This window comes from Scyliorhinus canicula, chromosome 11 (assembly GCF_902713615.1).
Source record: "Scyliorhinus canicula chromosome 11, sScyCan1.1, whole genome shotgun sequence".
In the NCBI taxonomy this organism is placed as follows: domain Eukaryota; kingdom Metazoa; phylum Chordata; class Chondrichthyes; order Carcharhiniformes; family Scyliorhinidae; genus Scyliorhinus; species Scyliorhinus canicula.
The window spans coordinates 451234-463429 of NC_052156.1; the positions used below are offsets into that span (position 1 = coordinate 451234).

Here is a 12196-nt window from a genome sequence, read left to right on the forward strand (position 1 = left end):
CCCCCCCCTCGCTCGCCTCGTAGGCCCATTGAAGCCTGCTATCCAGGCTCCAACGTCCGCAGCCCTCCTCTCACCTCACCTCCGTTCACTAGCTGACTTTAGTTAGCTAGCGCGGGTGGCTCCCCCCTGCCAAGATATATTGTCCCCTTCCACCCAGTCCCAGAGAAAGAAAAAGCAAAACCAACAATCTAACCCACACAATTCACTAACATAACATTTAACCGTCGTAACACAGAACGCCAATCAACCCACTGATGCTCGATCAATGACTCCAGAATGACTCCGGAAGGACGGGTTGCATATAAACTGGAGAGGTATAAATATCCTGGCCGCGAAGTTTGCTAGTGTCACACATAAGAACATAAGAACATAAGAACTAGGAGCAGGAGTAGGCCATCTGGCCCCTCGAGCCTGCTCCGCCATTCAATTAGATCATGGCTGATCTTTTGTGGACTCAGCTCCACTTTCCGGCCCGAACACCATAACCCTTAATCCCTTTATTCTTCAAAAAACTATCTATCTTTACCTTAAAAACATGTAATGAAGGAGCCTCAACTGCTTCACTGGGCAAGGAATTCCATAGATTCACAACCCTTTGGGTGAAGAAGTTCCTCCTAAACTCAGTCCTAAATCTACTTCCCCTTATTTTGAGGCTATGCCCCCTAGTTCTGCTGTCACCCGCCAGTGGAAACAACCTGCCCGCATCTATCCTATCTATTCCCTTCATAATTTTAAATGTTTCTATAAGATCCCCCCTCATCCTTCTAAATTCCAACGCGTACAGTCCCAGTCTACTCAACCTCTCCTCATAATCCAACCCCTTCAGCTCTGGGATTAACCTAGTGAATCTCCTCTGCACACCCTCCAGCGCCAGTACGTCCTTTCTCAAGTAAGGAGACCAAAACTGAACACAATACTCCAGGTGTGGCCGCACTAACACCTTATACAATTGCAACATAACCTCCCTAGTCTTAAACTCCATCCCTCTAGCAATGAAGGACAAAATTCCATTTGCCTTCTTAATCACCTGTTGCACTTGTAAACCAACCTTCTGTGACTCATGCACTAGCACACCCAAGTCTCTCTGAACAGCGGCATGCTTTAATATTTTATCGTTTAAATAATAATCCCGTTTGCTGTTATTCCTACCAAAATGGATAACCTCACATTTGTCAACATTGTATTCCATCTGCCAGACCCGAGCCCATTCACTTAACCTATCCAAATCCCTCTGCAGAATTCCAGTATCCTCTGCACTTTTCGCTTTACCACTCATCTTAGTGTCATCTGCAAACTTGGACACATTGCCCTTGGTCCCCAACTCCAAATCATCAATGTAAATTGTGAACAATTGTGGGCCCAACACGGATCCCTGAGGGACACCACTAGCTACTAATTGCCAACCAGAGAAACACCCATTTATCCCAACTCTTTGCTTTCTATTAATTAACCAATCCTCTATCCATGCTACTACTTTACCCTTAATGCCATGCATCTTTATCTTATGCAGCAACCTTTTGTGTGGCACCTTGTCAAAGGCTTTCTGGAAATCCAGATATACCACATCCATCGGCTCCCCGTTATCTACTGCACTGGTAATGTCCTCAAAAAATTCCACTAAATTAGTTAGGCATGACCTGCCTTTAACGAACCCATGCTGCGTCTGCCCAATGGGACAATTTCTATCCAGATGCCTCGCAATTTCTTCCTTGATGATAGATTCCAGCATCTTCCCTATTACCGAAGTTAAACTCACTGGCCTATAATTTCCTGCTTTCTGCCTACCTCCTTTTTTAAACAGTGGCGTCACGTTTGCTAATTTCCAATCCACCGGGACCACCCCAGAGTCTAGTGAATTTCGGTAAATTATCACTAGTGCATCTGCAATTTCCCTAGCCATCTCTTTTAGCACTCTGGGATGCATTCCATCAGGGCCAGGAGACTTGTCTACCTTTAGCCCCATTAGCTTGCCCATCACTCCCTCCTTAGTGATAACAATCCTCTCAAGGCTCATAGCCTCATTTCTATCAGTCGCTGGCATGTTATTTGTGTCTTCCACTGTGAAGACCGACCCAAAAAACCTGTTCAGTTCCTCAGCCATTTCCTCATTTCCCATTATTAAAACTCCCTTCTCATCCTCTAAAGGACCAATATTTACCTTAGCCACTCTTTTTTGTCTTATATATTTGTAAAAACTTTTACTGTCTGTTTTTATATTCTGAGCAAGTTTACTCTCATACTCTATCTTACTCTTCTTTATAGCTTTTTTAGTAGCTTTCTGTTGCCCCCTAAAGATTTCCCAGTCCTCTAATCTCCCAGCAATCTTTGCCACTTTATATGCTTTTTCCTTCAATTTGATACTCTCCCTTATTTCCTTAGATATCCACGGTCGATTTTCCCTCTTTCTTCCGTCCTTCCTTTTTGTTGGTATAAACCTTTGCTGAGCACTGTGAAAAATCGCTTGGAAGGTTCTCCACTGTTCCTCAACTGTTCCACCATAAAGTCTTAGCTCCCAGTCTACCTTAGCTAGTTCTTCTCTCATCCCCTTGTAATCTCCTTTGTTTAAACACAAAACACTAGTATTTGATTTTACTTTCTCACCCTCCATCTGTATTTTAAATTCCACCATATTGTGATCGCTCCTTCTGAGAGGATCCCTAACTATGAGATCATGAATCAATCCTGTCTCATTACACAGGACAAGATCTAGGACCGCTTGTTCCCTCGTAGGTTCCATTACATACTGTTCTAGGAAACTATCGCGGATACATTCTATAAACTCCTCCTCACGGTTGCCTTGACCGACCTGGTTAAACCAATCGACATGTAGATTAAAATCCCCCATGATAACTGCTGTACCATTTCTACATGCATCAGTTATTTCTTTGTTTATTGCCTGCCCCACCATATCGTTACTATTTGGTGGCCGATAGACTACTCCTATCAGTGACTTTTTCGCCTTACTATTCCTGATTTCCACCCAAATGGATTCAACCTTATCCTCCATAGCACCGATGTCATCCCTTACTATTGCCCGGATGTCATCCTTAAATAACAGAGCAACACCACCTCCCTTACCATCCACTCTGTCCTTCCGAATAGTTTGATACCCTCGGATATTTAACTCCCAGTCGTGACCATCCTTTAACCATGTTTCAGTAATGGCCACTAAATCATAGTCATTTACGATGATTTGTGCCACCAACTCATTTACTTTATTCCGAATACTACGAGCATTCAGGTAAAGTACACTTATGTTGGTTTTTTTCCCTCTGTTTTGAATCTTAACATCTCCAGTTTTATTCCTTTTGTTATTACTGGGCCTATTCACTGTGCTCCCCTCAGTCACTGTACCTTGTACTGTCGCCCTTATGGATTTCTGACTATGTCTTCTCTGCCTTGCACTTTTCCCCTTACTTCCTTTTGTTTCTGTCCCTGTTTTACTACCTTCCAACTTCCAGCATTGGTTCCCATCCCCCTGCCACATTAGTTTAAACCCTCCCCAACAGCTCTAGCAAACACCCCCCCTAGGACATCGGTTCCAGTCCTGCCCAAGTGCAGACCGTCCGGTTTGTACTGGTCCCACCTCCCCCAGAACCGGTCCCAATGCCCCAGGAATTTGAATCCCTCCCTCTTGCACCATCTCTCGAGCCACGCATTCATCCTATCTATCCTGACATTCCTACTCTGACTAGCTCGTGGCACTGGTAGCAATCCTGAGATTACTACCTTTGAGGTCCTACTTTTTAGTTTAACTCCTAACTCCCTGAATTCCGCTTGTAGGACCTCATCCCGTTTTTTACCTATATCGTTGGTGCCTATGTGCACCACGACAGCTGGCTGTTCACCCTCCCCCCCCCCAGAATGTCCTGCAGCCGCTCCGAGACATCCTTGACCCTTGCACCAGGGAGGCAACATACCATCCTGGAGTCTCGATTGCGTCCACAGAACCGCCTGTCTATTCCCCTTACGATCGAGTCCCCTATCACTATAGCCCTGCCATTTTTCTTCCTGCCCTGCTGTGCAGCAGAGCCAGCCACGGTGCCATGAACCTGGCTGCTGCTGCCTTCCCCTGGTGAGCCATCTCCCTCAACAGTATCCAAAGCGGTATATCTGTTTTGCAGGGAGATGACCGCAGGGGACACCTGCACTGCCTTCCTACTCTTGCTCTTTCTTTTGGTCACCCATTTTCTATCTCCCTCAGTAACCTTCACCTGCGGTGTGACCAACTCGCTAAACGTGCTATCCACGACCTCCTCAGCATCGCGGATGCTCCAAAGTGAGTCCATCCGCAGCTCCAGAGCCGTCAAGCGGTCTAACAAGAGCTGCAACTGAACACACTTCTTGCACGTGAAGGAGCCAGGGACAGTGGACGTGTCCCTGAGCTCCCACATCGCACACGAGGAGCATGACACGGGTCTGGGATCTCCTGCCATGTCTTAAACCCTTGGTAAACTTAAACAACTAGAATTTCAAAATAAAAATAAATAAATTAGACAATGAAACGAAAAAGAGAGACTACTTATCAGTCACTTACCAGGGTTCAAGAGCACCTCCTCACACTCTGCACCGAATTACCTCACTGCACCAAATTACCAAGTTTAAATCTCTCACTCTGTATGAGTCTCACTCCGGATGTGTCTCCTGGAAAAGTGCTCGCTTCCACACGGGAGGGTTTAAACTAGTATGGCAGGGGGGTGGGCACTGGAGCAATAGGTCAGAAGGTGAAAGCATTGAGGGAGAACTGGGGAATAGGGCCAGTGTGGCTCTGAGGCAGAGCAGACAGGGAGATGTTGCTGAAAACAGCGGGTCTGGTGGCCTGAAGTGCATATGTTTTAATGCAAGAAGTATTACAGGTAAGGCAGATGAACTTAGAGCTTGGATTAGTACTTGGAACTATGATGTTGTTGCCATTATCGGGACCTGGTTGAGGGAAGGACAGGATTAGCAGCTAAATGTTCCAGGATTTAGATGTTTCAGGCGGGATCGAGGGGGATGTAAAAGGGGTGGTGTGGTTGTGCTACTGGTTAGGGAGAATATCACAGCTGTACTGCAGGAGGACACCTCAGAGGGCAGCGAGGCTATATGGGTAGAGATCAGGAATAAGAAGGGTGCAGTCACAATGCTGGGGGTTTACTACAGGCCTCCCAACAGCCAGCAGGAGATAGAGGAGCAGATAGGTAGACAGATTTTGGAAGAGAGTAAAAGCAACAGGGTTGTTGTGATGGGAGACTTTAACTTCCCCAATATTGACTGGGACTCACTTAGTGCTAGGGACTTAGACGGGGCAGAGTTTGTAAGGAGCATCCAGGAGGGCTTCTTAAAACAATATGTAGACAGTCCAACTTGGGAAGGGGCTGTACTGGACCTGGTATTGGTGAATGAGCCCGGCCAGGTGGTAGAAGTTTCAGTAGGGGAGCATTTCGGGAACAGTGACCACAATTCAGTAAGTTTTAAAGTGCTGGTGGACAAGGATAAGAGTGGTCGTAGGGTGAATATGCTAAATTGGGGAAAGGCTAATTATAACAATATTAGGCGGGAACTGAAGAACCTAGATTGGGGGCGGATGTTTGAGGGTAAATCAACATCTGACATGTGGGAGGCTTTCAAATGTCAGTTGAAAGGAATTCAGGATGTTCCTGTGAGGAAGAAGGATAAATACAGCAAATTTCAGGAACCTTGGATAACAAGAGATATTGTAGGCCTCGTCAAAAAGAAAAAGGGGGCATTTGTAAGGGCTAGAAGGCTGGGAACAGCCGAAGCCTGTGTGGAATATAAGGAAAGTAGGAAGGAACTTAAGCAAGGTGTCAAGAGGGCTCGAAGGGGTCACAAAAAGACAAAATTGGGTTGAGGAAAATCCCAAGGCTTTTTACACGTACCTAAAAAGCAAGAGGGTAGCTAGGGAAAGGGTTGGCCCACTGAAGGATAGGCAAGGGAATCTATGTGTGGAGCCAGAGGAAATGGGCGAGGTACTAAATGAATACTTTGCATCAGTATTCACCAAAGAGAAGGAATTGGTGGATGTTGAGTCTGGAGAAGGGTGTGTAGATAGCCTGGGTCACATTGAGATCCAAAAAGACGAGGTGTTGGGCGTCTTGAAAAATATTAAGGTAGATAATATAATGGGCAGCGCGGTAGCATGGTGGTTAGCATAAATGCTTCACAGCTCCAGGGTCCCAGGTTCGATTCCCGGCTGGGTCACTGTCTGTGTGGAGTCTGCACGTCCTCCCCGTGTGTGCGTGGGTTTCCTCCGGGTGCTCCGGTTTCCTCCCACAGTCCAAAGATGTGCGGGTTAGGTGGATTAGCCATGCTAAATTGCCCGTAGTGTCCTAATAGTAAGGTTAAGGGGGGGAGTTGTTGGGTTACGGGTATAGGGTGGATGCGTGGGTTTGGGTAGGGTGATCATTGCTCGGCACAACATCGAGGGCCGAAGGGCCTGTTCTGTGCTGTACTATGTTCTATGTTCTATGTTCTATAAGTCCCCAGGGCCTGATGGAATCTACCCCAGAATATTGAAGGAGGCTAGAGAGGAAATTGCTGAGGCCTTGACAGAAATCTTTGGATCCTCACTGTCTTCAGGTGATGTCACGGAGGACTGGAGAATAGCCAATGTTCTTCCTTTGTTTAAAAAGGGTAGCAAGGGTAATACAGGGAACTAAAGGCCTTACGTCAGTGGTAGGGAAATTACTGGAGAGAATTCTTTGAGACAGGATCTATTCCCATTTGGAAGCAAATGGACGTATTAGTGAGAGGCAGCATGGTTTTGTGAAGGGGAGGTCGTGTCTCACTAACTTGATAGAGTTTTTCGAAGAGGTCACAAAGATGATTGATGCAGGTAGGGCAGTGGATGTTGTCTATATGGACTTCAGTAAGGCCTTTGACAAGGTCCCTCATGGTAGACTGGTACAAAAGGTGAAGTCACACAGGATCAGGGGTGAGCTGGCAAGGTGGATACAGAACTGGCTAGGTCATAGAAGGCAGAGAATAGCAATGGAAGGGTGCTTTTCTAATTGGAGGGCTGTGACTAGTGGTCCTCAGGGATCAGTGCTGGGACCTTTGCTGTTCGTAGTATATATAAATGATTTGGAGGAAAATGTAACTGGTCTGATTAGTAAGTTTGCAGACAACACAAAGGTTGGTTGAATTGCGGATAGCGATGAGGACTGTCAGAGGATACAGCAGGATTTAGATCATTTGGAGACTTGGGCGGAGAGATGGCAGATGGAGTTTAATCCGGACAAATGTGAGGTAATGCATTTTGGAAGGTCTAATGCAGGTAGGGAATATACAGTGAATGGTAGAACCCTCAAGTGTATTGAAAGTCAAAGAGATCTAGGTGTACAGGTCCACAGGTCACTGAAAGGGGCAACACAGGTGGAGAAGGTAGTCAAGAAGGCATACGGCATGCTTGCCTTCATTGGCTGGGGCATTGAGTATAAGATTGGCAAGTCATGTTGCAGCTGTATAGAACCTTAGTTAGGCCAGTATAGTGTTCAATTCTGGTCGCCACACTACCAGAAAGATGTGGAGGATTAAGAGAGGGTGCAGAAGAGATTTACCAGGATGTTGCCTGGTATGGAGGGCATTAGCTATGAGGAGCGATTGAATAAACTCGGTTTGTTCTCACTGGAACGACGGAGGTTGAGGGGCGACCTGATAGAGGTCTACAAATTATGAGGGGCATAGACAGAGTGGATAGTCAGAGGCTTTTCCCCAGGGTAGAGGGGTCAGTTACTAGGGGGCATAGGTTTAAGGTGCGATGGGCAAGGTTTAGAGGAGATGTACGAGGCAAGTTTTTCACGCAGAGGGTAGTGGGTGCCTGGCACTCGCTGCCGGAGGACGCGGTGGAAGCAGGGACGATAGTGACATTTAAGGGGCATCTTGATAAATACATAAATAGAATGGGAATAGAGGAATACGGACCCAGGAAGTGTAGAAGATTTTAGTTTAGTCGGGCAGCATGGTCAGCACGGGCTAGGAGGGCTGAAGGGCCTGTTCCTGTGCTGTACTTTTCTTTGTTTTTTGGTCTTTGTTAGAAGCGAGATTGGATGGCAATTGAAGGCTTTCTTGGACTAGATGTTTCCCCCAGCAGCGCAGGTACAGAATGCAGCTGCTAGGGAGACACAGGCTTTTATACTCCGCCTTACTGGGCAGAACGAACAGGCAGGCTTCACCAATGAGCTGCGTATACCTGTTGATGGTCTGACTATAATCGATGACCATCCTATGCTTCTCCCCGGTCTTTACAACCACTACTTGAGCTCTCCAGGGTCTGTTGCTGGCCTCGATAATACCTTCCTTCAGTAACCGCTGGACTTCCGACCTAATGAAGGTCCGGTCCTGGGCACTGTACCGTCTGCTCCTGGTGGCGACGGGTTTGCAATCCGGGGTGAGGTTCGCAAAAAGGGAAGGCGGCTCGACCTTGAGGGTCGCGAGGCTGCAGACAGTGACGGGGAGGTATAGGGCAGCCAAATTTTAAAGTTAAACTCTGGAGGTTACATTGAAATGAAATTAAATGAAATGAAAATCACTGATTGTCACGAGTAGGCTTCAATGAAGTTACTGTGAAAATCCCCTAGTCGTCACATTCCGGCGCCTGTTCGGGAAGGCTGTTCCAGGAATTGAACCGTGCTGCTGGCCTGCCTTGGTTTGCTTTCAAAGCCAGCGATTTAGCCCGTGTGCTGTCTAACCCTAGGAGCGTGGCAGCGCAGAGGTGAGGGAGGACAATGGAGGCGGAAATTTTAAAATTCCCTTCCCTGGACTGTGAGGTTCGCTACGCAGAACCCTTTGATCTCTACAGAGTGAGACCCGGAGGCCAGGGAGATTCTTTGATTAACTGGGTTTATAGGGAGGGAGCAGCGCCTTACCGTGTTGGGGTGTATGAAGCTCTCTGTGCTCCCGGAGTCGATCAGGCTGGATGTTTTGTGCCTATTGATGAGGACGGTCGTCGTCGCGGTTGAGAGCGTTCGGGGCCGAGACCAGTCCAGGGTCACCGAGGCAAGTCGTGGCAAAAGCAGGAGGTTTTCTTTGGGCAATGTGTGGTCATCCGAATCGGGGCCCTGATACTCCAGCCAACATGGCGGCGCCCACGGGTCGCACATGGCTGGGGGTGTGCAAGATGGCGGCGCCCATCCATTGCACGTGGTCCCTGGGGAACAAAATGGCGGTGCCCAGGGCCCCCACGTGGCTCTGGAAAAGGAAGATGGTGGCGCCCACTGGCCGCGCGTGGCTCGTGGAAAGGGTTGGGGTGGCGGTCCCAGTTCACCCCCGGAGACCGCAGCGACCGCCCAGACCTGGCATACCGCACCCTTTGCAGATGGAGGAGCGGGCCAGGCAGCGCTGCCAGGGGTGCTTGGCTTGCCCGTAAAAATAGCAGCGGGGCCCCCCGGGGTTGCCTGGTAGTCGCGCAGCACAAGCTTGTGGGGAGATGGGGGATGCAACGGAGTCAGCCGCGGGGGGGTCCACGCTGCCCAAGGGGCTGCCGCGCGGTCGGGGACGTATGCGCGGGCGTTTCGGGAGGCCACATCCAGGGAGCTAGCGAGGGCCCGTGCCTCCTTGAGGCCTAGTGTCTCTTTCTCCAGCAGCCGCTGGCGGATTTGGGAGGGCAGCATACCTGCAACGAATGTGTCCCAGATTAAACGTTCTGTGTGGTCGCTGGCTGAAACCTGTGGGCAGTCATAGTTCCAACCTAATACCAGGAACGCACGGTAGAATTCCTCCAGCGAATCCCTGGGGATTTGTCGCCTCGTCGCTAGCAGATGTCGGGCGTAGACCTGGTTTACTGGGCGAATATAGTGTCCTTTCAACAGGGCCCTCGCGGCCTCGAAATCGTCCACATCCTCGATGAGGGTGTAGATCTCTGGGCTCACCCTCGAGTGAAGAACTTGCATCTTCTGGTCCTCCATGGGTGTAGTTGTGACCGTCCTGAGGTACCCGTTGATGCACGTCAGCCAGTGTTTGAAGGTTGCTGCTGAGTTTGCCACTTGGGGGCTGAGTTGCAGATGCTTGATTCGGAGCTCCATTCTTTAAAAACTAGTCCAATAAATTGATGCTCGATCAATAACTCCAAAAGCGAGATTGGACGACAATTCAAGGCTTTATTGGACTAGGTGTTTCCCCCAGCAGCGCAGGTACAGAATTCAGCTGCTAGGGAGACACAGGCTTTTATACTCCATCTTACTGGGCGGAACCAGCAGGCAGGCTTCACAAATGATATTGCTGTCTCAGGTATCTCCCACACCAATGGTCTTACAGCATCAACCTGGGTACCATAATACCCCTAATACCACACCCACCATTAACTTGAACCCTGTAACAATGCAAAGAGAAGCAAATTACAATACACATCAGTAAAAAGAAAGTTGTAGCATTTATGCATTTTCCACCTGCTCAAACACAGTCCACAGTCTCTTCCAGTTCCGCTCCTCACATCTGTCCGAAGCCTTCTGCCCTCACGAACGCCTCAGCCGCCTCCGCTGTCTCAAAATAAAAGTCTTTGGCGTTATACATTACCCTCAACTTCAACGGGTAAACCACACCAAATCACACCCCCTTCTTGTACAATGCCACCTTCACTCGCCCAAACGCCGCTTGTCTCTTTGCCAACTCCACCGTCAAGTCCTGGTAGATCCGAACCGTAGTACCATCCCACAGCACCTCGTGCTTCTGCTTCGCCCAGCTTAATACCTTCTCCTTCATGCAGAACTTATGGAAGCAGATAATTACTGCTCTTGGCGGCTCGTTCACTTTGAGCTTCAGCCTTAATGACCGATGAGCTCAGTCTAGTTCGTACCAGGAGGGGTTCTCACCCTCCCCCATCAGCTCCGCCAACTTCTTAGCGAAGTATTGTGTTGGCCTTGAGCCCTCTGTCCCTTCGGGCAAGCCCACAATTCTCACATTGTGCTGCCTTGAGCGGTTCTCCAAGGCTTCGAGCTTTGCTTGGAGTCCTGTGTTGACCTCCACCACCCTCCGCAGCTCATCCCCCATCGAGGTGAGCTGGTCTCCTCCACTCCCTTCATCTTCTCGCCCTGCTCTCTCACCTCGACCGATGCCTTTGCCACCACCACCCTCACCAGGGCGATTGCCTCCTCCACCAATTACTTCAATGCGACCGCCGTCTCCTTTTTCCAGGCCTCCATGTGCCTCACAAACTGTTTTTCCAACTCCACCGCCATCGCCTCTGTCATCTTCTCCACCATGAGTAGTGCGGCCCCGCCTTGCGGTTCGGCTTCCGCCACCCTGTCAACACTTTTGCTCGTCCTCTCATTCAGCGGCAAACCTGTGTTTCCTCCTTTCTTCGACGTTGCTCTTCGCATCCTTTAGCGGCTCATTGTATTTTCTTTCTTTTCTCTTTTCTCCCGCTCCACCCTCCTGTCATTCATCAATCTGAATTATTCTTTAATTTTTCTTCCTTCACACACAAAAAAAAGGGAAAAAGGGGAGAAAAAAAAACTTTCAACAAACTTCTTTAAACCTTCTTTCTTTCTCCTCTACATTCCCCCAGAGCTCCCCTGGGACCGGACTTCAGTCTTCTTTCTTCATCCTAGGTGGGAGCCATCCGATGTGGGCAGCACACCTACATCATGCCCTGGCCTCGGGCCTGCCGCCTTGGCCTCCCTGTAGCTCGGCCCCGCTGCTCCGACCTCCACACCGCGCTGGGCCCAGCGCTCCAGCCCCCCGCTGCTCCGACCTCCACACCGCGCTGGGCCCAGCGCCTCGGCCCCCGCTGCTCCGACCTCCACACCGCGCTGGGCCCAGCGCCTCGGCCCCGCTGCTCCGACCTCCACACCGCGCTGGGCCCAGCGCCTCGGCCCCGCTGCTCCGACCTCCACACCGCGCTGGGCCCAGCGCCTCGGCCCCGCTGCTCCGACCTCCACACCGCGCTGGGCCCAGCGCTCCAGCCCCCGCTGCTCCGACCTCCACACCGCGCTGGGCCCAGCGCCTCAGCCCCGCTGCTCCGACCTCCACACCGCGCTGGGCCCAGCGCCTCGGCCCCGCTGCTCCGACCTCCACACCGCGCTGGGCCCAGCGCCCTCAGCCCCCCGCTGCTCCGACCTCCACACCGCGCTGGGCCCAGCGCCTCGGCCCCGCTGCTCTGACCTCCACACCGCGCTGGGCCCAGCGCCTCGGCCCCCGCTGCTCCGACCTCCACACCGCGCTGGGCCCAGCACTCCAGCCCCCGCTGCTCCGACCTCCA

The 12196-nt window shown here is 50.2% G+C and overlaps 1 protein-coding gene across 1 annotated transcript in view; it reads right to left on the reverse strand.

Moving 5' to 3' along the window:
* The window catches only part of rft1 (RFT1 homolog), a 194828-nt gene extending 184923 nt beyond the window's left edge, over positions 1-9905 (reverse strand). The window contains exon 1 of the mRNA XM_038812000.1: positions 9885-9905. Coding sequence (XP_038667928.1) covers positions 9885-9905 — 21 coding nt within the window. The remainder of the gene's footprint in view (positions 1-9884) is intronic.
* Positions 9906-12196: the final 2291 nt, after the last annotated feature.